This window comes from Ammodytes marinus, assembly GCF_949987685.1.
Source record: "Ammodytes marinus genome assembly, chromosome: 22".
In the NCBI taxonomy this organism is placed as follows: domain Eukaryota; kingdom Metazoa; phylum Chordata; class Actinopteri; order Uranoscopiformes; family Ammodytidae; genus Ammodytes; species Ammodytes marinus.
Window position 1 is genome coordinate 22403238 of NC_137226.1, and position 26886 is coordinate 22430123.

Consider the following 26886-nt stretch of genomic DNA (forward strand, 5'->3'; position numbering starts at 1 on the left):
TGGCCCGAACTGATGCTTGGTTCAGCTGAGTTTGCCGTACAAATGTAGTCTGCTGAGCGAACAGTCCAGTTTTTAGCTTTGAGATTTTTTCTGCTCGCATTTGGCCTTGCAAGCTAGCATACTTGTCTTTGTGACGGGATTCATAATGTCGGCGCAGGTTGTATTCTTTGAATACCGCCACCGTCTCTTGACAGTCGAGACAAACAGCCTTTTCTTTGGATTGAACAAAAAAATAATCGTGTGTCCACTGCGGGTTAAATACCCTGCATTCTGAATCAATTTTTCTCTTACCCAACCTTTTTGCCATTATTCCGTTCTGGGGGTAGGGGGGGGGGGGGGTGGTCACGTTCACGTTCTATGACTGGGGTATGGGTGGCCATAAGGGTAAAAACGTGCTGAGGCAAAGTGAGGTCGCATTTTTTTCCGTCTCTGGTATTGTTCAGGGGGCCGGGTCAAATGTGGAGGCGGGTCGTGTGCGGCCCGCGGGCCGTAGTTTGGGGACCCCTGGTCTACTGTATCGAACACTTTCGAAAGATCAAGAAAGATTCCTACAGCAAAGTCGTTATTGTCTAATGCAGTGACGATTTTGTCAAAAAGTTCAATCAAAGCCATGAATGCAGAGTGATTTTTTCTGAATCCATATTGATGTTTGTATAATATTTTATTGGAATTGACATGTTTAAACATTCTTGTATAGACCAGTTTCTGAAGAGTCTTTGAGAAACATGGTAAAATTGAGATAGGGCGGTAGTTAGTAAAAGCACTTGGATCATCTGATTTGTAGATTGGAATGACTTTAGCAACCTTTAGGTCACTGGGAACAACACCGGATTCTAGAGAAATTGAAAATATATAAGTTAATGGGTCAATGACAGAGGATTTTGCTTCTTTTACAAGAGTAGCTCTAATCTCATCATGACCTGCCGCTGTTGGCCTGAGCTGGTCTATGATTTTCAGTATCTCATTGGAATCTGGAAGATCAAAGGTGTTAAAAGAGGGAAAACAACCATCAATATAATCCAGAGGACTTCCACTTGAGCTAACAATTTTACCCCCAATGGAGGGACCCACATTGGCAAAGAAATTGTTGAACATGCAATCTCATGCGGATTAGTGATGGATCTCCCTGCTTCAGAGAAGTGACATGGAATTTTCACAGATTTCCCTCCTCTATTTAATAAGTGATTTATAGTTGACCAAGTTTCTTTAATATTAGTAGAGGATTCTTTGAACTTTTCACTGAAAAAATGTTTCTTTGCTATTCTAAGGAGGTGGTTAAATTTGTTTCTATATATTTTATAATTCAAATGGTTCACAGGTGTAGGATTGGTTAGATATTTTTTATAGAGTCTATTTTTTTCTTTGAGGACTTCTGGATCTCTTTGGTGAACCAGGGGTTAGAATATACCTGTTTTTTGAATGTATTTGCTGTAACTAAAGGAAAGCATTGATTAAATACAGAGTTAAAGGATTCAATAAAGACTTGATAAGCCAACTTTGCATTAGTCTGTGAATACACTTTCTCCCATGATAGACCATCCAGTAGATTCTTAAATTTATCCATGTTTTTTACATTAAATTTCCGATGTCTTGCTTTACCATCATATTGAATTTTCTTTTTTTCGCCAAGCAAGGTGAATTGGAAGATTGGGAAATGGTCTGAGATATCAGCATAAAGTGTACCCGAACTAATCACTTTATTTAATGAATTAGTCAGAATATTATCTATCAATGTAGCAGATTTTTCAGTTACTCTAGTTCAGTGGTTCTCAAAGTGCGGCCCGCGGAAGCATATCTGGTGGCCCGCGGCCCGCATTGAATTATGAATTATTAAAAAAAAATATATATATAATTTTTTTTTTTATTGAAACGCACGGAGGGGATGCGTCCCCCGTAACAGTAAAAACAGTACAGGGGTCGAAACACTATATATCCCTCCTAATTGTTTGTATTCATTCCCCACTTATTAAACTTGCGGAGTTCGGCTGGCCTCTGCCTCTCGTTGCAGACGGCTGGTCAGCCTCCCGCAGTGCAGCAGGCAGTGTAGTGGTCCCAATGTAAGTTGTTAGATAGTGAGCTTGTCAAGCCCAATACGATGCACTTTCTCACATTCAAGGTGAATTAGATTAGGTCAAGTGTCTAAGGATGGATGCTAACATTATCTGGTTTCTAACTCTTTTGCCTAAAGTTTAGCTAACAAACTAACGTTAGCTAGCTGCTGATAGCCATGGAACTATCTGCCTAGTTGACTGCTGATAGCCCACCCTGTTTATTTCCAATGTATAGTGTCATAATAGTTAACACTGCTGCTGCATCATGAGTAGTGAGTCCTACAAAAAAACACTCCAAAAGGTGATACGTTTTCAATGTGTAGAAAGTTTTGAACAATAAAGTAGAATAAATATTTGAATGCAATACAGAATGCCTCAGTGCCTTGATTTATATTCCATTAGATGTGTGTCAATGGGAGCGAGTTGTCTTTTCCGTAACATTTCCACCATAAATAAATACAGAAGACACAAATTACTGCATAAAAATTAACCAAAATGCACAAAATGAAGTGTTCGAACCTCAAATTTTTCTGGGGGACAACCCCCAGACCCCCGCTTTTAATGTGTGTTCCCCAATGTTGAAATGAGACCTAGCCCTTCATTTATTAGGCTACTTTAAATGTGTTAATTACACAGTATTGGATGCTGACCAATACATGTAAACTGTAAAGACGCAAAGACGCTGGCCATTGAAATTATTTCAGTTTTATAATTTGTTTTCCTTCGGCGGCCCTCGGTCCAATGTTGGGTTCCTAAATTGGCCCTCAGCTATCAAAAGTTTGAGAACCCCTGCTCTAGTTGGTTTATGAATAATAGGATAGAAATAGCTTGAGTATAAATTGTTTAGAAAGTCCAGGGTTGACGAGTGCGTTTCACTTTTAAAGAGATCTATATTATAGTCTCCGAGAATATATGCCATTTTACCTTCATTGTTTATTAGGCCCAATGTGTTAGTCATACTTTCATTGAAATGATCAATGTCAGTATCTGGGGGTCGATAGACACAGCCAATGATGATTTTTCTACTAGTTCTAGACATTGTTATTTCAGTGAATATAGACTCTATATTGACACCATCAGATTTAAGCTTAAGGTCCTCTCTGATGATGAACTGGATATCTTTGTAGAGGAACAGGGATGCACCACCTCCCTTGATGGGTCAAACACCCTCTTTCATGGGGACGCGCACAGAGCCTGAAGCTGAAACCCTCGTTCAACATAGGAGGTTGATAACCAGTGTTGGGAACGTTACTTTAAAAAAGTAATTAGTTAGAGTTACTCACTACTTGCTCCAAAAAGTAACTGAGTTAGTAACTGAATTACTAGAAGTAACTAGTTACCAGGGAAAGTAACTATTTGCGTTAGGCCTACTGTAAAGAAAAAAAAATTCAAAGAATTTAGATTTTTCTGATTAGTTTTCACAAGTCAGTTGAAATGAGTAGAACAGACCAGGGGCCTATTTCAGGTAGCTGGTTTTACATACTCTGAGTTTATCCTGCACTCTGAGTTGGTCAACTCAGAGCGCAGGGTTGATGAGTAACTCTGGGATTTCGGTTACAGAACAGTGGATCAGCGTTGGGTCAATCAACTCTGAGCGTGTTCACTCTGGGTGGAGCGTGTGCATAAAAGCCATCGTCAATGGATCGCTGATAACATGATTCACCATGGAAACAGAAGAAACAAATGCGTGATCCTCCCACTTATCCACTTCTCTCAAAAAAAAAAAAAAAAACTTCTCCGCTACTCCCACTGGAGTTACAAATATTAACGAATGAGTTTATGGTAGCCTATGGAGAAGAATTAACGGGGATATTGTCACATAACTATAATCTAATCTCATCGGCAATTCAGAAAAAAACAGAGCAATCATTTCGCTTCCGTATGAGAAGCCATAGTCTATTTTAAAAAGTTACGCATATCAGCAGTAAAGTAATAAAGCTGGCGCGGCACAGCATTTCTGACAGTGTTTTATATTCGCTGTATAATACACTCAACAAAAATATAAACGCAACACTTTTGTTTTTGCTCCCATTTTTCATGAGATGGACTTAAAGATCTAAAATTCATTCCAGATAGACAATATTACCATTTCTCTCAAACATTGTTCACAAATCTGTCTAAATGTGTGATAGTGAGCACTTCTGCTTTGCTGAGATAATCCATCCCACCTCACAGGTGTGCCACATCAAGATGCTGATCTGACATCATGATTAGTGCACAGGTGTGCTTTAGACTGTCCACAATAAAAGGCCACCCTGAAATATGCAGTTTTGTCTCAAAGCAAAATGCCACAGATGCCACAAGCATTGAGGGAGTGTGCAATTGGCATGCTGACAGCAGGAATGTCAACCAGATCTGTTGCTCGTGCATTGAATGTTCATTTCTCCACCATAAGCCGTCTCCAAAGGCGTTTCAGAGAATATGGCAGTACATCCAACCGGCCTCACAACCGCAGACCACGTGTAACCACACCAGCCCAGGACCTCCACATCCAGCAGGTTCACCTCAACAGCTGCTGAAACAATTGGTTTGCATAACCAAACAATTTCTGCACAAACTGTCAGAAACCGTCTCAGGGAAGCTCAACTGCATGCTCGTCGTCCTCATCGGGGTCTTGACCTGACTCCAGCTCGTCGCCGTAACAGACTTGAGTGGGCAAATGCTCACATTCGATGGCGTCTGGCACATTGGAGAGGTGTTTTCTTCACGGAGGAATCTCGGTTTACATTGTTCAGGGCAGATGGCAGACAGCGTGTGTGGCGTCGTGTGGGTGAGCGCTTTGCTGATGTCAATGTTGTGGATCGAGTGGCCCATGGTGGTGGTGGGGTTATGGTATGGGCAGGCATCTGTTATGGACGAAGAACACAGGTGCATTTTATTGATGGCATTTTGAATGCACAGAGATACCGTGATGAGATCCTGAGGCCCATTGTTGTGCCATACATCCATGAACATCACCTCACGTTTCAGCAAGATAATGCACGGCCCCATGTTGCAAGGATCTGTACACAATTCTTGGAAGCTGAAAATGTCCCAGTTCTTGCATGGCCAGCATACTCACCGGACATGTCACCCATTGAGCATGTTTGGGATGTGCTTGACCGGCGTATACGACAGTGTGCACCACTTCCCACTAATATCCAGCAACTTCGCACAGCCATTGAAGAGGAGTGGACCAACATTCCACAGGCCACAATTGACAATCTGATAAACTCTATGCGAAGAAGATGTGTTGCACTGCATGAGGCAAATGGTGGTCACACCAGATACTGACTGGTTCTGAGTCCCCAGACCCCCAATAAAGCAAAAAAATGCACATTTCAGAGTGGCCTTTTATTGTGGACAGTCTAAGGCACACCTGTGCACTAATCATGATGTCAGATCAGCATCTTGATGTGGCACACCTGTGAGGTGGGATGGATTATCTCAGCAAAGCAGAAGTGCTTACTTTGTGAACAATGTTTGAGAGAAATGGTAATATTGTGTATCTGGAATGAATTTTAGATCTTTAAGTCCATCTCATGAAAAATGGGAGCAAAAACAAAAGTGTTGCGTTTATATTTTTGTTGAGTGTATGTTGGGAAGCTATAGCCTAATAGCCCACTGTGCAGTAAACAGACTGTCGCTTCTTTTAAATGGGGAGTGAAAGACATTAACGTCTGACACATAAGGTGACAGTTTCCATTGAAGAGCCTGATTGATTTATTACCAGATCCATTTTCCTCAAGTGATCACAGTTTAAATTATTATATCATTTTTATATTCATATTAGGCTATTTAACGAGGCTCGTCTGTGACTTTAGGATTGCACAAGTGAACAGTAACAATCGCGTGCAGCCGCAGCGTTACATGAATCCACCTGACATAAATCTGTTCAGTGGCACAGACGTTAAAAAGCATACAATACAAATAGGTTTATTAATCTGAATGTAGAGCATGTCACGATGTGTAAGGTGGCCGCCTATATGAACGGACCGAGGGCTGAGAACAAGGCTACTGATCAGATAAATGATCGGTCAAACGCATGGACGTCGATTTGGCTAAACAAGTGGGGGGGACAAACAGGCATTCTGGAGTGCATTTTCAAAAGTGGGGGGGACAATGAGGAAACATCTTTTTTTCTCTTTAGTGCAGGTAATGAACGGTTCTGAAAGACGGCATACCCGCTCACTAATGAATAAAATGTATACAAAACACTGATGTCTGACACATAGGCATTTTGACCGTGCTCAAATCGAGCCGAAGCACGGCTGGACTGTCGCACAACAATATTACTCCGCCTCGGTAACTATGGCAACCTAGCTAGTAGCATACATCAGGTCGGTACTACTAGCTAGGTTGCCATGGAGACCGAGGCGGAGTAATATAGTTGTGACACATACTTTATCCCGCTTATTACATGGCTACTACAAAAAATAAAGCAATTAATTTTAGCAACATGTTGTTTTTATGGTTTTAACAGCCAAAAAGAGTCCGCTACACGGTCGGAACTCACTCAGTAGCAACGGTAACTATGTCAAGCTGCGGCCAACCTAGAAGAGTTTAACAAAAAACAACTCGTTTCCCCAGCAACCCTGAGACCTTGTCTAACAACTGGAATAGTCATTGCAAACCCACTAGGTTCTTATGTAATGAAAACGTAGTTTAATACACCAGTAAATAGGAACGACCAAGGATACGACCTAGTAACGGGGGAATAGTCTGCTCGCCCCGCTAGACTGCCTGCTTCAGCTGACTGAAGGCTCCGGCTCAGCTGTTAGCTAGAGCTACTGTTTTGCTAACACAACTCAAGACTCGCACACTGTACAAATAATAATTGTAATCGGCCAATATGTATAACAAGAGCTCCATCTAGCTAACAAGCATCATCCCCCAACATAAATAACACAATTCACGAAGAAAATGACTGCGGAACAGTTACATTGCAGGCTGCAGCCTGAAGTTACTGTCTAACTGTCAATATGCGGCCAAAGTAGCCTACTCACGTCGTGTTGACTGGAGTCCTGTCGGACATTAACCATGACTCCTGTGTTCCCTGCTCTCCTGATACATGCAAAGTCATGTTGAAAAAGTATTCCATTGTTTTCTGAACGAGTAGTAGCCCTGTTTGTGGACGTCTATCCATCAAAACTGTGACGTAGGTCCTTAGCAACGGCCCTTGACAGCGGTCTGTCTTGCTGGAAATAACAGACCTGTAGAATGCTGTGATTTACATAGGATTCTCAAAGTGCCATGTAATAATTCTTGATAAACAACATCGTCAGTATCCATGTGCCGCGACACAAGCTGCTGTTAGTGTCCGCTACATTTACAGTCATTAGTGGGCATAGAGGATGGTAATCCCTACAGTTTACACTTCACAACGGGACACTTAAAGCCACTCTCTGCTGCTGATTGAAATGCATCAGTCTTCTCTGGTGTGCAAACTAGCGGAGACTTCGGAGCATGTTCACTGTTTTGTCGTTGGTATCCACTGCTGTTGTGCTATTTAAAAAAAGTTTACGGTCTAAGCCTACTAGTGCCGAAACAAGGATAGGCGGCGGCCAATCACGGTCGCGCGCGCGCGCACAGAGAGAGAGAGAGAGAGAGAGACACCTTGACGCTGTGTTTTAATACGGCTGGACGCACTCCATGTCCGGCTTAAAAAGTGGGGGGTACAAAATGAGTCTTGACGAAAAGTGGGGGGTACATGTACCCCCCATCCCCCCCGTAATCGACGTCTATGGTCAAACGTAAAATCATCAGGAAATGATAAAAACATCCCGATGGAGATTTCTATGGAGTGATTTTGCTTCAAACTGTACACGCGTGTGACAGTGACACTCTTTCTTCTTCTTCTTTTTTCTTCTTTCTTTTTTTTTGGTAAAATGTTTTAATTCTTTTATTTAAATGTTGTATTTTTATCCATGTTTTAAATTTGTTCCTTTTTTGTATTTGTATTCTTTATTTGATTTTAACCCTGTGAAGCACCTTGAGTGGCCCTGTGCCTGAAATGTGCTTTATAAATAAAATTGCCTTGCCTTGCCTTCAGTCGGAGCTGCAGCGTAAAGTGAAAACAAACTCAGAGTAGGTCAAATCACCTATCCAGCAGGTTAGACCCACGGCGTATGTTGCCGCAGTAACTGACTCTCGGTTGCGCTGAACCTGCTTCTTGAAACGGAAAACCGAGAGTTTCCACTAACTCAGAGCGAACAAACTCTGGGTTGCCTCAAAACCACCTACCTGAAACAGGCCCCAGTAGCCTATCCTGCACTTCAAGTAGGCTAGGCTATTTTGTTCTCAACAATAGTAAACATTCTTTGACGTTAAACAGCTGTTGCGACCTGCGAATCGCGGCCGTTTAATAACATGCATAAATTATAACTTATAGCATTATAGAGATCGGGAAACTCCAAGCACTTACTCACAAGGGCAACAAACTCAGGGAAAGCTAGTTTAAACCGTGGATTGATAGGTGGTTACTGCGGCAACTTGCAAGCTCACACACAACAGAGAGAGAGAAAGAAAAAGAAACTTCACTAAACAGACGCTCCGGCTGACTGACGTGATAGCGCTAACTGACAATTATAATGTCATCCACACTGAATAAAATACATCTTAAAACACTATAAGAAATAACAATCGCTTATCTTGTTGTTAACCCACCGGTCTCCTTACTAGCAGTTTGTGCGTTAGGATTACACAGTTTATTCATACGGCGTTGTAACGACGGAAACAGTAATTAGTTAGATCAGTGGTTTTCAAACTGTTTTTGAGTTTGTGTTTTTTATATTAAGATCACGGCATAGCTGGACAAGAGTTCTTCTGCTTCGTTCCTCTCACTGCATGTAAATGCATTCATTATATTACAGAGAAATAGGTCTCGTTAAAGAAAAAGAGCACCAAGCCCAACCCAGAGGACCCTGCATACATTTTTTTATTTTAAATTAATATTTTTATGGAAAATCCCCAAAAAAATTATTTCTTCAATAGCTTCTAATTCATCAGACCCAGTGTCTCCAAATTATTTGTTCACACAAAATTCCTCATATTTAGCCTCTTAATTTTCCTCTCAAAGTGCACCAGATTCATGCATTTCACTAAAAGGTAAAAAAATATCTTCCGGGGGTGCATACCCCCGGACCCCCCTAGGAGGGTCTGGTTCTCCACTGGCTACAATTTTCCTCCATCAGGACATTGGAGGCTCTAGCGAAAAAACACTGGGTGTGTGAATGACATTTAACTAGTCAATAATTTGGGAAAGTCTGTCTGCCTATCTTTCTCACTCGGACTCCACTGCACACTCTGTCACTCCTATCCATGCTTAAATGAAGCAGGATTAAAACACTGGATTAAGATGCTAAAATGTTTTTAAAAATGTGTTTAAAAATGCACAAAAATGTTAAGAATGTTTAAAAAATATGTTTAAATTTGTAAAATAATTAAAAGATCTTTCAAAACACACAGGGATTTTGAAAAAAAAAATAAATTTGTTCTCTCACTCTCTCATACTTTGAAAACCCCTGAGTTAGATTACCCCCGTTACTGGAAAAATAACGGCGTTACCTAACACCGTTATTTTAAACGGCCTTATTCCCAACACTAACCCCCTAACCCCTCTGGACAGTTACTTTTGTTGTTTGTTTTGGAGGACTGTACAATCAGGATTTCTGCCAACTTTAAATTCGGCAAAAAAGTTCCGATGTTTACAACAGCGATTGTTCCTGTTATTAGACAACTCAAAATGGTTGCATGAAAAAAAATAATGTGCATCCATACTTAACCAAAATGAGCACTTGCTTTTGGGTTTAATTTAGGCCTGCAACCAATTGTTGATTTATTTGAACCAGAAAAGGTGTGGCATTTTGCTTGAAGAAAAACTAAAACAATTTATAGACTATTGACATTGTGTTCTGAGCCCTTCAGGTAGCAGGTTTTACAAACTCTGGGTTTAATCCTGCGCTCTGAGTTGCTCAGCTCTGAGTTGCTCAACTCAGAGCTGAGCAACTCTGGGTTATCGGTTTCAGAACAGTGGATCAGCGTTGGGTCAATAAACTCTGAGCGTGTTCACTCTGGGTTAATCGCGTGCGTAAAAGCCATCGTCAATGGATCGCTGACAACATGATTCACCATGGAAACAGGAAAAACAAATGCTTGATCCTCCCACTTCTCCTCCCACTAGAGTAAGAAATATTAACGAATGAGTTTATGGTATGCAGAAGAATTAACGGGAATATTATCTCATAACTCTGATCTAATCACCTCGGCCATTCAGAAAAACAACGGGGGGAACATTTTTTGTCAATAGAATCATTAGCCTTCGCTTCCGTATGAGAAGCAAGTCTATTTTAAGAATTTAAAAGTTAATTTTAAGTTACGCATATGAGCAGTAGCAAAAGTGTTAAGCTGGCGCCGCACAGCATTGCTGACAGTGTTTTATATTCGCTGTATTATGTAGGCAAGCTATAATACTGTGCAGTAAACATACTGTCGCTTCTTTTAAATGAGGAGTGAAAGACACAAACATCAGACACATTAGATGACAGTTTCCATTGTAGAGCCTGATTGATGTATTACCAGATTCCTTGTCCTCTAGTGATCACAGTTTAAATTATTATATTATTTCTATATTCATATTAGGCTATTTAACGAGGATCGTCTGTGACTTTGCCTTTAAGGTGCGAACACACTACACGCGTTACCCGCGTATGCTTTACGTGCGTAACGCAGCTAAAATGTTGCTTGATCATTTTGTGTAAAAAATGGTTCTACGCGCGTAACGTGCCTAGTCTCCCTCCCGATACTGTATTTCCCCTTATCAACCATGGCTGCGATCAGACCCGACCCGACACAACAGCGTGCATGTCCGCACAAAAACAACAACAACACAGCCAACAACTGTGCCAGAAGACAAACTGAACAGCACAAATAGCCTAGCATTAAAACAGCATTGCATATTCACGGCAGCTACATAACAAACACAGTTACAGCAGCATCGGTGCACGGCGGCACAACATAAAGGCAAGTAGCCAACATTACCCTACCTGGCTGTGACAGGGGACCGTGGTTGGCGTAGATCAACACCGGTGCTTCGCTGTACTTGTTGTGAAAGTCCCCCGGACATAGCCGTCATGTTTGGGTTCATAATATGAGGCGCTAGCCGCCCGCACACAACCGGGTGAGTTAACTAATGCTATACGGCGCTAACTTGGTTTATCGGCTAAAGCACAGCCGCACATATTCACTGAAATAACCAGGAAGTCCATTTTCCTGGTTTACTTTGCCCACGTCTTCTATTCCCGAGCTGCTGTCATACAGCACCGGGCCGCCTGCAATACATTTTACTCCTCGGTGTTTCTCAGCCTCTGTGTACAGTACACTGTTCTCCGTGCCAATGTATGTGACGTCGGGTCAAGCCCAACGCTGATTGGCCAACGCGGCTAATCGTCACGCGTAGGAGCGTAAAAAGTTAAATTTTTTTAACTCCGCGCGTAGCTGCGTAGGTGCGTATATACGCGGCTCATACGCGGCTAAAATGTTGCTTTAGCGCGAGTGACGCATCTACGCGCCATGTACGCGCGTAAGTCAATGGTTCCCTATGGAAAAATTGCCGATTTTATATGCGTCTGTAAGGCATGGCTTGGGCCGGTGGCTGGGTCTCACACTCAACGCGAACTGCTCTCAGCTGCTGACCTGCGCTCTCCTGCTGTTACTTTGGTTATATGATTTAGGTTAATGGAGGGCTTAGTTTAGTGTTTTGTTTGTTTGATCATAGTTTTAGTTTCCTCCCGTTTTCCTTTTCTTTTACAGAGAGAGTTTTTAGGGATTGATTTAATAAACCTTCATTGGCCGCGTTTCCCAGAATCGATCGTTCTTTGGGGCCAAAGAAGGGTCGAAAGAAGGGTTCGCCAAAGAACGAGCGTTAAGATACGGGTGTTTCCCAGATGCCATCTTAAGTGCCTTCTTTGGAGAACGCGTAAGTTGAAGCGAAAGAAGCTCTTTGGTGGGAGCTGTCCACCGCGGTCGTGCTGAAACTGAATAAATCAATGCCAGGCGAATCGATCACCCACCTCTTTATCAGCGCATAAGTCACACACAGCGCCCCGTGGTCTCCCCCACACAGGTGGAATTAGGCTACGCATGTAGGCTAACGTGTGTGTGGGTGCGGGTGTGTGTGGCAACAAGTGTATCAAAGTAGTAATCAAGCCCATTAGCGCATATATACCCCGTGGATAGGCACACACATGTGATGTGAGAATGGAAGAAAGCGGCAGCAAAAGAAACAAGCGGGCACCGTCGTTTACCGCGGAGGAGTTGGGCGTCTTAGTGGACGAGGTCTGGCAGCACCGGGCAGTTTTATTCGGGGGAACAAGGGGCAAAAAGAACATCACGGTGAAGAACCGTGTTAGGCAGGCCATAGCCGAAAATATGTCCCCCTCCAGCCCATGTGGCCTGCGTGACTGGCGTGCTGTGAGGAAGAAGTGGCAGGAGTTCCAGAACCAAACAAAAAGGAAGAGTGAGAAGGTTTCACTAATCAATCTCCCTTCGTTGCAGGTGATGCAGACGCAGTAAAGACAGCGCGGAGTAACCCCTCCCCCATATGGTTTCAATAAACTATTTTGGTTTCTTTTCAACCATGTATTGTGTGGATCATTTTGCATTGAAATGAGGGTGTCAAACCTAGCAACAAAAAGTCCCAGGCAATTTGTAATGTATCTAAGCGTAGGTTAATGACGTGTGCGTATTGTGCGCCCTTTCAACAGCATTCCAGTGCCAGACTTTCAGGTAAAGCACCCGGACACTGCAGCAATAATCATAGTGTGCAGGACGTTACATGTAGCCTACATCTGCTGGTTCTGTTTATTTATTTCAGCCTTCAGGCCTGAGAGTTGATATGGGTGATGTGTGTTGGTTGTGGGTTTATGGTTTAGTGCTTGGTGACTGGTGGTGAAGAGGTAGGGGCTGCGGGTTGTTGGACCGGGCTGAAGGCAAAATTGCAGCGGGTTGCTCTGGATGTGTGGAGACACCAGAGAGATCAGCCGTTGGATCTCCGCACGGGGCAGCCGGTACTTTGCCTGGACGGCCCGGTCTGATAGCACGTCCAGTGGGGAGAAGTGCCGACGCACGTATGCATTTATGTAAACCGTCTGGCTTCGCGCACGGCGAGGCTGTTGGTTCGCAGCGAGAAGGTGTTGTATTGCAGCCATGGTTTCTCACACGCGCGGACTTAAGGTACGAACACACTGCACATCGCCGCGCGGCGAGTTTCAATAGAAAGTCAATGTATTTCGAGCGCCGCCGCGCGAACCGGCGGCCGGCGGAGAGCGGATCACGCGGCGCGGCCAGGGGCGGCGCGGCGCGGCGCGAATGGGGCGGCGCGGCCGCCGCAGAAGTTGAAAATATTGAACTTTTCGCCGCCGGCCGCCCCGCGATAGCCAATCACCGTCGTTGAGCTCCTCCCGACGTCACTCGGGTGAGTCTGCTGAGCTACAAGACACGTGAAACCTGGCTGGCGGTGCAGTCGGGAAAGGAGGGATAAAGGGAAAAAAGAAGGAAAAGACAGAGAGAGAGAGAGAGAGAGAGAGAGAAAGTTCCAACACATCGATAAAATGTATGACAGCAGTTTAATGAGACACCTTTTAGTAAAAGGAGCAAGGAATAGACTCACATTATAGAAGAGAGAAGGAGAGAAAGCCAGGGAAGATGTACTGCAGATGAGTGAATATGCAGAGACAATAAAAACTAAATACGACAACTGACACTTCCAAACATTTCCCTAAACATCTGAAAATCTGTTTGGGTTTTCTCTAGGCCTACATGTTGATATGCCGGCGTGAATGTGTAGCCTATATGCACGGCCATCGATACGTGCGTGTGTGTGTGTGTGTGTGTGTGTGTGTGTGGGCGGGTTGTGTGTGTATGTGTGTGTGGGTGCATGTGTGGGTGTGTTTACGAAGCTTGGGTGGCAGGTGGCGGGGAGAAATGTGTGAGAGGTGCAGTGAGACCAATACAAGGGCCGATGGCAGAGATGATGAAGGCAGAATAGCCTACTTCAGAGACGCTCCCAACAAAAACAAATCAGTGAGGATGACGACGATGATGAGAGAGATGTAAATAGCGGGAAGAAACTGGGCGTGCACATTCAATGAGTCATCAGGCGGCGGCCGGCGGCGGACACAAATGAGCCAAAATGACCAAGCGGCGCGGAACCTGCGATTCGCGCGGCCAACCGCCGCGCCGCGCTGTGCAGTGTGTTCGCACCTTTAGGCAACGCCTTTAGCAGGTGGAGCCGCTCTGAATGAGGTTCAGCTGAGTTCAATTAAATCTGTTTCTTTGATATCTGTGAAATGCTGTTGTTGAAGGGTTGTTGATGTTTTTTTTGTATGTGTAGTAGTACTATAAACTCACATGTGTGTGGAAAACGTAAACGTCTAATTCATTAAAACATTTTTTTCTCTACTATTAGTCTATGTTTCTTGCGCCAGTGGTCCGCATTGAGCATTGTTTTATTATTTCGAAAAGTGGAGGAAATAAATTTCCCTGACGCGGCATGATCACTGACGATTTGGTCGCTAAGAAAGGTTGAAAGAGTGGGTCAGCTCCGTCTTTCAGTTCCATCTTAGTGAAAGTACTACTTTCGCTAAAAACGAATCTGGGAAACGCATTCTTATTTCACAGCGTTCTTAAGAGCGCTCCAAAGTAGTACTTCGCCCAAAGAGGCTCTTAACGATTCTGGGAAACGCGGCCATTATTGTTTAAACGTTGATTCATGGTTTTGTCTGGGTTTATTCAATGCTTACTGGCCGATTAACGAGCCTGGTATGGTCGGCCCGTAACATATGGGGACTCGTCAAAAGTTTGTTTAGCGCACGTGAGTGTGTTGATTTAATGCTCTGCGCCGGGGATTTCTTTTTGGTAGACGGGAGTGCTGGGGTTGCTCCCTCGTCGCTGGCGGTGTGGGGTTTTTGCTGTTTGTTCTAAAGTGCGATTGAGTTTGATCTGGAGGGTTAGTAGAGCACTTGAAACTCATTGCGGAAATATATAACGTTTGGTGAGTAAGACGGACAAGAAGCTAATTAGGGATTAGCTGTTTTTTGCTATGGTTCAGCGGGGAGTGTTGGTGGAGCGGGGTGCGGTTACCCCTCCTAAGTCTGATGGGACGGGCTTTAGCGAGCAGGTAAGAATGAAGGAGCTTGAGGCTGAATTTCGTAAGCTAGAAGTAAAAGAGAAAGAGCCTGAAGTAAAAGAGAAAGAGCTTGAAGTGCAAAAGAAAGAGATCACTCGCCATTTTGAGGTGAGGAAGCTTGAGGTGGAGACGAGTCGTTTGGTACGTTTAAAAGAGCTGGAGATGAGCGCGGCTGTGCCGAAAAACGCAGCAGGTATACAGCCAGCTGAGTTAGATGTTACCAAACACATTGATCTTATATTATTCCGGTTTTCTCCGAGGAGGAGGTGGACAAGTTTTTTACTCTCTTTGAGCATGTCGCAAGTACTTTAAAGTGGCCTAGATTGGTCTGTTCCCTCGCCAAAACAGACCAATCAGAGGAGAGGAGAGGGAACGGACCAATGCTCAGATTTGTGCCTGAACCGTGTGTACAAAACGTTTGAAGCACAAATCGGTAATTTATCAAGATTTTCGTACGTGAATTTCTTTGTATTCTGAGAACAAATTTAGAACTTCCTCAGCTCGTTTTGGTGTTAGTTTCTAACGGATTTAAAACATTATGTGGAAGCGATCGTGTTTACATTCACCGGTAGCAGAGCTATCCGAAGACCGAGCTTGTTTAAATGGAAAACGCTATCGACACGCTAACTGAAATCAGCGTCACTGTCGCGGACGTGTTTAACTATACTATATAATCTCTATAACAGTGAAAATAGCGTAACGTGTGCTCTTTAACACTAAAGCGGACAGGTTTGAGGAGTTGGTGATGTCTGTGGAAAGGTTTAAGAACATTTTGCTTGGAAGTTGGGTGCATTGAAAGAGGAAGTAACAATAGGCTTTGTCTGCTGTATGTGTCCCTGGTCCTCGGAAACCATCCCCCAGGAGTGGAAGGATGCAGAGATCATCACCATCTATAAGAGAAAGGGCGACAAAGCTGACTGTGGCAACAGCAGGGGAATCTCCCTTCTTTCTGTTGCTGGCAAAGTGCTAGCCAGAGTCATGCTCTTTCGATTGGTCTCTCACATTTCCGAGGACATCCTACCAGAGTCAGTGTGGGTTTAGGAGAGACCGAAGTACTACGGACATGATCTTAGTAATTAGGCAATTACAAGAAAAATGCCGGGAACACCACAAGGATCTGTACGTAGCCTTCATCGACTTGTCCAATGCGTTTGACACCGTCAACAGGAAACTCCTCTGGGAATTATTGGGAAAGTTGGGGGTTCCACCAAAGTTCCTCAACATTCTTAAAAATCTCCATGATGAAATGCAAGCCTGTGTTTGCATCGGAGGCCAGAAATCCCCCTCTTTCAATGTGAAAGTAGGGGTCAGGCAGGGCTGTGTCCTAGCCCCTGTCCTGTTCAACATGTTCCTGTCTGCAGTCACCCTCCTCTCACACAAAGCCCTGGAAACCACAGACGGTGTTCACATCCAGTTACGACTGGATGGAAACCTATTCAATATCCGGCACCTGCAGGCCTTCACCAAAATCACCACAAAACAAATCCTGGAGCTCCAGTACGCTGATGACTGCGCACTCCTCGCTCACATACCAGATGCTCTGCAACGGGCACTTAATGCGGTAACCACCATATACAGTGCCCTTGGACTCAAAGTCAACACATCCAAAACCCAGATAATTGTGCAGCAAACGTCCCACCAACCGGAAGTGCCTATCTTCACTGTTGACGGCCAAAAGCTCACAATCGTCCCACACTTCACCTACCTTGGAAGCGTCCTCTCACCCACCTGCAACATCGACAGTGACATCCAGGTCCGCATAGCCCTAGCCTCCTCTGCCTTTGGTAGGCTTAAAAACAGAGTCTTTCTAAATAGAAACCTGACAGTTTCTACAAAAGCAGCTGTATACAAGGCAGTCTGTCTGTCCTCACTGCTGTACAGCTCAGAAGCCTGGACACCTTATCAAAGGCACATCAGAACCCTCGAGGCATTCCACATCCGCTGCCTGCAAAGGATCCTGGGTGTGTCCTGGGAGGACAGAGTCCCTCATGTGGACATCTTTAACCGCACCCACACACCAAGCATCGAAGTGCTTCTTGCCCAAAGACACCTGCGTTGGGTCGGCCATGTAGTCCGCATGCCCACCCAGCGACTCCCCCGCCAGATCCTCAATGGCCAACTTCAGGAAGGTCGTAGGTCTGCTGGGGGACAGCGAAAACGGTACAAGGACTACCTCAAAACCCTCCTGAAGCGCTGTGACATCCAGCCAGCATCCCTGGAAAGCCTGGCTGCCGACCGTCCCACATGGCGCTCAGCCAGCCACCAGGGTGTAGCACACCTCCAGGAGCAGACCACTGAGAGGAGAATACAGCGGCGTGCACAGAGACACCAGCGCGCTGCAGGGGCCACCCTCTCATGTACAGACTACATCTGCCCCACATGTGGCAAACCATGCGGGTCGCGCATCGGCCTCCATAGCCACATGAAATGGCACCAACGTAACCCTCCATAATAACCCAGCTCAAGTGGAGCAACGTCATCATCGAATACGATGGACAGCCATAAGAAAGTAAGCTCGTCAATTCAAGCTTTGGTCGCAGCAGCCAATCAATTCAGAGCAAGGCGGGGTTTAGCCAGAGACTACTTCATGCCCGTCGTTACTGTGGCCTTCAGTGCAAAATGCAAGTGTAGCCTAATGATTTCATTGTGGTTGTTCATTTAAAAAACATAAGCAATTGAAAAGTATAACCGAAGAATTATGATATACAGTAAATTCCCTTGAAGTGACAGGCCTTACTGGAATTCATCACCTTCTCCCTCATTGGCAAAATGCCACTGATAGACGGTTGTCAAATTATTCCAGCCATCCTTTCATTTTGGACTGACGGATCAGGTGGGCCCGGTCCTATGTATCTCAGGCGACAGAACGTTTAACGTTTACCACCTCCGTTATTAACGCCCCACCATGGAAACGCTTTGGAAAAGTTCAGCCTTTTCTGTCTCCCACCACAGCTGTGTCTATTTCTTCAGATGTGAAAAGCTTCTTTTTAATTTAGGGCGTAAGCACTCCTCTCAACACCTTGGCAAACTGACTTCATTATATAGAGAAATGAGGGTGTTTCTCTAGGCTGATTGTAGAAAATGGGCACACGCTCGTCAGTTTAGAATGCTTCTGTGTTACTAACATACGCACGGTGGTAGGAACAAAATCGGCTGGTACGCACGTTTCTTAAATCTGACGGTGATATTGCGTATAGTATTTTTTTTTGCTGCAAGTAAGAATTTTTCCACGCACTTCAGTAAATGACTGTCGGCATGATATCACATACTTCTTCTCTTCATCAGTCACGTAGATGTTCAAAATGAACCACAAGTGCACCTGACAAGTCTCCAAAATCTCATATTATTTCCTTTTCTCCCTATCTTTCCTCCTCTCTCTGGCTCTCCGGCTCTCCTTTCCATCCCTGCATCTGGCTTTGTCCATATTTGTTTCTTGATCCCAGTTGATGAACATTTAACTTATGGATTTTAAAGAGCTCATTCTTTCCATTAAAAAAAAAACATAAATCATGTAGCAATTTTTGGTTATGTCCTTATAATTCATTTTTATTTTATTGTAACAGAAACATTTCAGACACTTCATCCCCTGTCTTTTCTCTCCTGCCCTGTCCCAGGCATTTGGCCATGCTTACTCTACCCAGCGTAAAGTGGCCGAGGATGGGGAGACCAATGAGGAGACGCTGCTCCAGGAGTCTGCCACCAAGGAGGCCTACTACATGGGCCGCCTGCTAGACCTCCAGTCGGAGCTGAAGCACAGCCGCACCACAGCCTCCAACGTCCAGGCAGACAACCTACACCTGGGTACACTGCTACAGGAGCTCAGGGAGGTACAGAACAGCACTTAGTGTATGGGACCATAGCATTCAACAGCTAAATGCTCTTTTCTTCATGTTTAATTTGAACAGTAGGCATTTTGTGATATATAATTTTGTGAAAATATTTTTTATTCCATCAGACATTTAGAATGTACATATGTAGCATGCCATAATAAATAGGAAATGCAAATAGGGAATAGTGAAATTTTTACTTTGAGCTGACCACATTTTATTATATTCTTCTATGTTCTATCTCATTCAACATTACTGTGATGTAAATCCAGCAGGGATGGAGGTTGAAGCAACTAAAAAAAAGTACTTGGAAAGAAAGTGAAATGTACGTATGTCAGTAAACTGACTCTGGGTACTCTGAATAAACGGATGTTTGTTGGTGTCTTCAACTTCAACACTTAGACAACTCAGTAACAAACAAAAAGGCAGGCTGAAAATATAATAATAATAATTATTTTTTAAATATTTAATTAAAATAAAATATCTGATATACTGTATAAGAATCAAAACATGGATATATAGGCATGTTAGTTAATATATTGTAACTTATGAAATAAACAATTACATAAATAAAAAATATATCAGTCAAAGAAAAATACCTATATTTAAATGGTACAGCAATAAAGACTTTGTTACAGTAGCAAGAGTACATCAGTTACTTTAACCCTTAAACCAGTCACTTTAATTTCAATTAGACTTTTCTTTGTTTGTGTGTAGTATAAACAGCATTTAGCTCCAGCTGTGTTTCCCTGGCCTGTCTCAGCAGAGTAATGAGATGTTGGAGTTGCAGCGAGGGCGGATGAGAGAAGAGATCAGGGAATACAAGTTCAGAGAGTCACGCCTCCTGCAGGACTACACCGAGCTGGAGGAGGAGAACATCTCTCTACAGAAACTGGTGTCAACGCTCAAACAAAACCAGGTATAGATAATACCACACATACTGGGACCTAGTCCAATAGTAAAACTGTATTGGCTTTGGTCACAGACAGATTTTTGTGTGTGTTTATTTTCACTAGAGTGATAACTTCTTCACATGTAGCCAATAAAAGACTTCTATTTAAAAATTAAAATGTACTGAACATCACCGTTCAGACATAGGCAGGCAGTCACACTGTCTGAAAACAGCCTGCTACACTACTCTCCTCTTGTTCGTCCATCAAAGGTTGATGATGATCACGACACGTCTCATTTTGTTGTGATTAGTTGAGTGCACAGATGGCTGATCAAACCAATCCGGGCCCCGATTCTCTGTGGCACCCTGGACATGTCAGAGAGGACACACAGCTTGGAAGTGTAGCCGCAGGCTCCTTCAGAGCCAGTTTGCGCTGCTGTCTCTTTAGTATAGCAGAGGAAGTCCTAGCGCTGTCGAAGAGGACGGCACCCTCCTGGACTTTTCTTCCACAGTCAAAATTAGAATATTACATAAAATCAATAAAAAAAGGATTTTAAATACAGAAATGTCGGCCCTCTAGAAAGTATAATCATGCATATGTACTAAGTACTTGGTTTGGGCCCCTTTTGCATGAATTATTGCCTAAGGGTGTATTCACACTGGGAAAGTCCGCTAGTGCACTTGCTTTGGTCCAGACCAAATAGAGTTTTGATTTTTTTTGTTTGGTGTGGTCTACTTTCATATTGCCCCTTTTGCAAGTGAACCAGCATTACGAAGCAAAACCACACGTGATCTGAGGTCATTCATTCATTGGACAGACATTCTGGGGTGGAGAGAAACAGGAAGCACGAAGTTTAAACTGCGAAATATATATCATTGATATAATATGGGGCTAAAAATAATAAAAAGGCCTACATCTAACCTATAAATAAAGAGGAAAAACATCAAATTATTGTTGTTTCATATGGTCATAATGTGTAGCCTTATGTCAATGCCACGTTATGTGGCTTGTAGCCTACGATGTGAAACATAATTTTTACTGTATTTTTGGTGCTGGATGCGCGTCACGCGAGAAGAATAGGCTCAAGCTGACACTCAGCTGATTAAGCTGTGTATCAGCTGGGTCGGCGCAGTTCAGGTCCAAACTGACACATGGATAGTATTGACGGTCAGTGGTGTAGTGGTGCCTGGAGAAGTGGGTATACTCTAAATTGTATTGCGCGCGCAGCCGCTTTTGCCGGTCCTACATTTCCCATAATTGCGCTGCCTTACAGCCCCTCGCGAGTAGTGGTCCAACACAGGCCTAAATTAATGCATTAATATAAGATATATTCAAGATGAGGCAAAAATGGTGTTTCAGTCAGAGATTAGTTTATTTTTAACAAACTGATTTAAAAAAATAAAAATAAAAAGCATTCACAAACCAACTTTAGGAAAGATTGCTCTGGGTGTACAGCAGCAAACTGATTTTTAAACATCATGTAAAAGAAATACTTAAGAGGTTAAGTACTGCTATGACAATAGCAGAGAGGGATAACAGGAAATATTATTTATCATACTGTGGCAATGCAGCTTTGTTCATATTTCACCTTAAATAAAAAACACATCCTCTTCCACACATCAAAAATGCACAGTCCTAAAACTGAAAATTAAATAAATTATTTGGTTTCTATAGCTGAATACTATTTATAAACATCAGACATAGTACCTGTTAACAGATAAATCATCATAAATAACATAATTCAAAGAATCCAACAACATGTTCAAAACAATACAGACTACAAACAACAAATCCAAATTGAAGCATGCTAAACAATAAAATGCACATCAATAGTAACAATAGTATTCACATCTGTATGTATGTAGTGAACACACACACACACACACACACACACACACACACACACACACACACACACACACACACACACACACACACACACTGTAATAAACAAATATTTTCACATGTCAACTGTTATATAAGCTGCCAAACTAACAACCTAAACTTACCCAATTTTTAGTTTTTATAATCCTAACCAGGGGTTCTTGGACATAAAATCTTATTTTTGTTTGGCTGTCCACAGGTCTGGCCAGTCATTATTGGTTGCTACAAAAAACAACATGAGTGAATGAAATACAGGCTATAGATGTAACTATTTAATTACAATTAGCCTCCTGAATTCTGTTCAGTGACATATTTTCAGACAGACTCACGAAATTAATTGGAACGTACAGGTAGGCTAATGTTAGATGCCTAAACAATAGAAGCAATTGAGGTATGAATAGGCCTATTATATTGAAAACAGGCTGTCTTGTGGTGAGGGATGCATTTTCTTGGGCCAGGTACACTTAACATTTTAAGTTTTCATTGTCTTAATATAGCCTATGTTATTAACATAATTTACAAGGTCCCTGCTGCTATTAAAGTGCTCACCGTGGTTGACGTCTTTATTTAAAGTTGTAGTCGAAGGAGCAGCGGTATCACTTTCTGCATCGACATCCTCTCCGACTCCGACTGGGCTGGGACTGTGAGACGGAGCAGGTGCGGGTGCTGGGCTGCTTGCTAACAGCAACGGCGATGTAGCAACGCATGTATTTTTATTCACAAAGCAGATTTTTGTCTGACTAGTTCGCTTCATATCTTATTTTATCATGCCTTCGCGTCATAGGAAACAAAATGTGCTCGGAAGCGCTCGGGAAGCGCTTGGACCAGCATTTATCCGCCAGAAGAAAAAACCGCCGTCTACTATCAAAAAATGTTTCGAGTAATCTAATTGGTCGAGAGAGCGTAGCTGGCAGAACTGCACAGCCATTAGGGGGGCGTTCACTGTCCTGACTCCTGACACACAGACACACGCAGTGGAAGTACACACTAACACATTGACAACAGTGGAAACGAATGGAGGCGGCCGTTAGAAGTGGATATATATGCAATGTCGCCTGAAAAATAAGTGGTTATACGCCGTATACCTGCGTATACCCTCCACTACGCGGCCGTTAGAAGTGGATATACGCAATGTCGCCTGAAAAATAAGTGGGTATACGCCGTATACCTGCGTATACCCTCCACTACACTACTGTTGACGGTCCCGTACATGGGAAGCAAAATAAAAACACACACTTCTTGCGCAGCGTGAACCTGTTGGCACTGTGCGAGAGACGCCCCTCTCCTTCATCTGATCGCTGATCGCTGAACACATTCAGCATTTATATTGTTCTGGGCTCCCGGTCAAACCACAACTAATCTTCCTAACAATGGCGACAACAACACTTTCCCATAATGTGAAGCTGACGGCTATTTATTAAAAAAAAAAAGAAAGAAAAGGCACAGTGCCTCCTGCATTTGGGTCGGATCGAGTCCGAACAAATTCACACCACAAACGAACTGCAGCAGAGTGCGTTTGGAAACGCATCGAGACTACCTCTTCAGCTGGGTCTCGGAGCGTTTGTTTGGTCCGCACCCGAGTGTGATTGCTGTATTCACACCTGCCTGAAAGATGCGCACCGAAGGCAGAAGTGCATCTGAGTTCGTTTCAACCAAACTAAACACGGCATGTGTGAATACACCCTAAATGCGGCGTGGCATGGATGCTATCAGCCTGTGGCACTGCTGAGGTGTTATGGAAGCCCAGGTTGCTTTGATGTGGCCTTCAGCTCGTCTGTATTGTTGGGTCTGGTGTGTATCATCTTCCTCTTGACAATAGTCCATAGTTTCTCTATGGAGTTCAGGTCAGGAGAGTTGTCTGGCCAATCAACACAGTAATACCATGGTCAGTCAACCAGTTACCAGTGGTGGCTCAGATGACCCCGTTCTCCCCTATATACTGTATATACAGGTGAAACTCGAAAAATTAGAATATCGTGCAAAAGTTCATTTATTTCAGTAATTCAACCTAAATGGTGAAACTAATATATTATATAGACTCATTACATTCAAAGTGAGATATTTCAAGCCTTTATTTGTTATAATGTGATTATTATGGCTTACAGCTTATGAAAACCCCAAATTCAAAATCTCAGAAAATTAGAATAATACATAAAATCAATAAAAAAAGGATTTTAAATACAGAAATGTCGGCCCTCTATAAAGCATAATCATGCATATGTACTAGGTACTTGGTTTGGGCCCCTTTTGCACAAATGATTGCCTAAATGCGGTGTGGCATGGATGCTATCAGTCTGTGGCACTGCTGAGGTGTTATGGAAGCCCAGGTTGCTTTGGCCTTCAGCTCGTCTGTATTGTTGGGTCTGGTGTGTATCATCTTCCTCTTAACAATAGTCCATAGTTTCTCTATTGGGTTCAGGTCAGGAGAGTTGTCTGGCCAATCAAAACAGTAATACCATGGTCAGTCAACCAGTTACTTGTGGTTTTGGCACTGTGGACAGGTGTCAAGTCTTGCTGGAAAAAGTAATTCAGCATCTCCATAAAGCTTGTCAACAGACAGAAGCATGAAGTGCTCTAAAATCTCCTGGTAGACAGCTGTGGTGACTTTGGACTTGATAACACAGTGGACCAACACCATCAGATGACATGGTGCCTCAAATCATCACTGACTGTTGAAACTTGACAGTGGTCTTCAAGCCCCTTGGATTTTGTGCCCCTCTACTCTTCCTCTAGACTGTGGAACCTTGATTTCCAAATGAAACGCAACATTTAATTTGGAACAGTGATGATTTGAGGTATCATGCCATCTGCTGCTGTTGGTCCACTGTGTTATCAAGTCCAAAGTCACCACAGCCATCTACCAGAAGATTTTAGAGCACTTCATGCTTCTGTCTGTTGACAAGCTTTATGGGGATGACAATTTCCATTTCCAGCTAGACTTGGCACCTGCCCACGGTACCATAAACCACTGGTAACTGGTTGACTGACCATGGTATTACTGTGTTGATTGGCCAGACAACTCTCCTGACCTGAACTCCATAGAGAAACTATGGACTATTGTCAAGAGGAAGATGATACACACCAGACCCAACAATACAGACGAGCTGAAGGCCACATCAAAGCAACCTGGGCTTCCATAACACCTCAGCAGTGCCACAAGGCTGATAGCATCCATGCCACGCCGCATTTAGGCAATAATTCATGCAAAAGGGGCCCAAACCAAGTACTTAGTACATATGCATGATTATACTTTCTAGAGGGCCGACATTTCTGTATTTAAAATCCTTTTTTTATTGATTTTATGTAATATTCTAATTTTCTGAGATTTTGAATTTGGGGTTTTTATAAACTGTAAGCCATAATAATCACAATTATAAAAAATAAAGGCTTCACATATCTCACTTTGTATGTAATGAGTCTGTATAAGATATTATTTTCAGCTATAAAGTTGAATTACTGAAATAAATTAACTTTTGCACGATATTCTAATTTTTCGAGTTTCACCTGTATATATATATATATTTTTTTTCTCTCTGGGGGGCCCCCTGGTGGCTGGGCCCTAGAAAGCTTTTCCACTTTCTACCCCTTATGGGAGGCCGTGACCAGGCCTTAAATAGGTTTAACAATGCTGTGAAAACGGCATATTTAACATGGGAGTCAACGAGAAATTGCTCTGTTTTGAAACTTGCCCTTAGTGGCCACTCAGGTTCACTGCAATTTTTGTCACTTCCGCATTGGATGCTGGTATAACTCGCTGTGTTTAGGGCTTTGTTTAGACTGGTGATTATTTTTCTCACAAAAAAAAAATATTGTCTGTCCTTTTGATTTGAAGCATAAAGGGTAGACATTGTCATTGTGTTTGGTAATCTTGTGCGCATTTCCCATTAGCCTGGCGTCTCCTTTTCACTTTCCTTACTTGTGCGCTCTTTTCCGATTTTAGACATGTTGGCCGTGCGCTCTCGGCTGTCTACTTCTTTTTGAATGAAGTTCATCAGCACCTCCACCTTCCAGATGTCAACCTCTTCTACTTGTTTGATGAAGTCTAACGTTATCTCTTCGGGAATGAGCTTCATTAGAATGGGGCACAGTAAACTACCATACGTGTCAGTGACAACTCCCATGGAAGCCAGACTACGAATTTGGATTTCACAGTTTCATATAAATATCAGAGTCACTTTTGTTTACAGGATTAAGACTTAACAATTTGGTCATGTGTGCATTAATAACCAAATCGTTTTGGCCAAATATTTTCTGTAGCAGCGTAGCGTTTTCATAATTGGCTTCAGTTAATGGTAACCCTGCGACTACATTGGCAGCTGCGCCAGTGAGATATGGTCTCAGATAACTGAATTTATCTGTTTTTGTCAGGTTTGGATTACTATTCAGTTCACTGCTGTCAAACTGTCCCCAAAAGTACTGCCACTGTCTGATGTCTCCAGAATATTTTTCAATCACAAGTTGAGGCAGCTTCCCATTATTATGCATGTGGTTAGATTCAACAGACATTGCATCATCTTTCACTCTTTTGAGCGCTCTTCTTATCCTCGTCCTCCTCAGTTTTATGTGATCTTTGTATTTGTATATTCTAAGGCTCTTGAAAACTTCTAAGTTTTCCATCTTTGTTTCCTCCTCCACAAATCCATTTTAGTCAAACATTCTTCTTTTAACATCAATTGCTCCAGCAACTCTTGCAATACATCATTATCACGTTGTTCTTTACCAAGTTCGTCATCAATCTTGTTCATCAATCTGGATACAGAGGTGCTGATTGAAGATCTCTTTTTCTTCTGACGGTCGATTTCAGCCATTGTTCCTTCGTTCTGTCTTATTGTTTGTCTTGCAACCCAATGGACTTTTCGTCCTTTTCTTACTTCACACTCCCAGGTTTCGGCACCAACTTATGCAGGACATCTTTAGATAAAGTACGACAGAAACTGGATTTCTCTTTAGTTTTAATTTATTTTCTTGTTCACATGACACTGAGTCATAAATCAATGGCCATGGTAAATACAGTATATAACCCCCACCCCCGCTAATCAGTTCATTCAGAATAGTCTGTGTGTGAC

The 26886-nt window shown here is 43.0% G+C and overlaps 1 protein-coding gene across 1 annotated transcript in view; it reads left to right on the forward strand.

The window, feature by feature from the left end:
- Positions 1 to 26886, forward strand: part of LOC307268448 (protein bicaudal D homolog 1-like) — a gene marked incomplete at both ends in the record, with an annotated part of 85011 nt that overhangs the window by 12419 nt on the left and 45706 nt on the right. Inside the window, 2 exons of the mRNA XM_080051079.1 lie at positions 18831 to 19043; positions 19810 to 19962. Of these exons, the coding sequence (XP_079907205.1) occupies positions 18831 to 19043; positions 19810 to 19962 (366 nt within the window). The remainder of the gene's footprint in view (positions 1 to 18830; positions 19044 to 19809; positions 19963 to 26886) is intronic.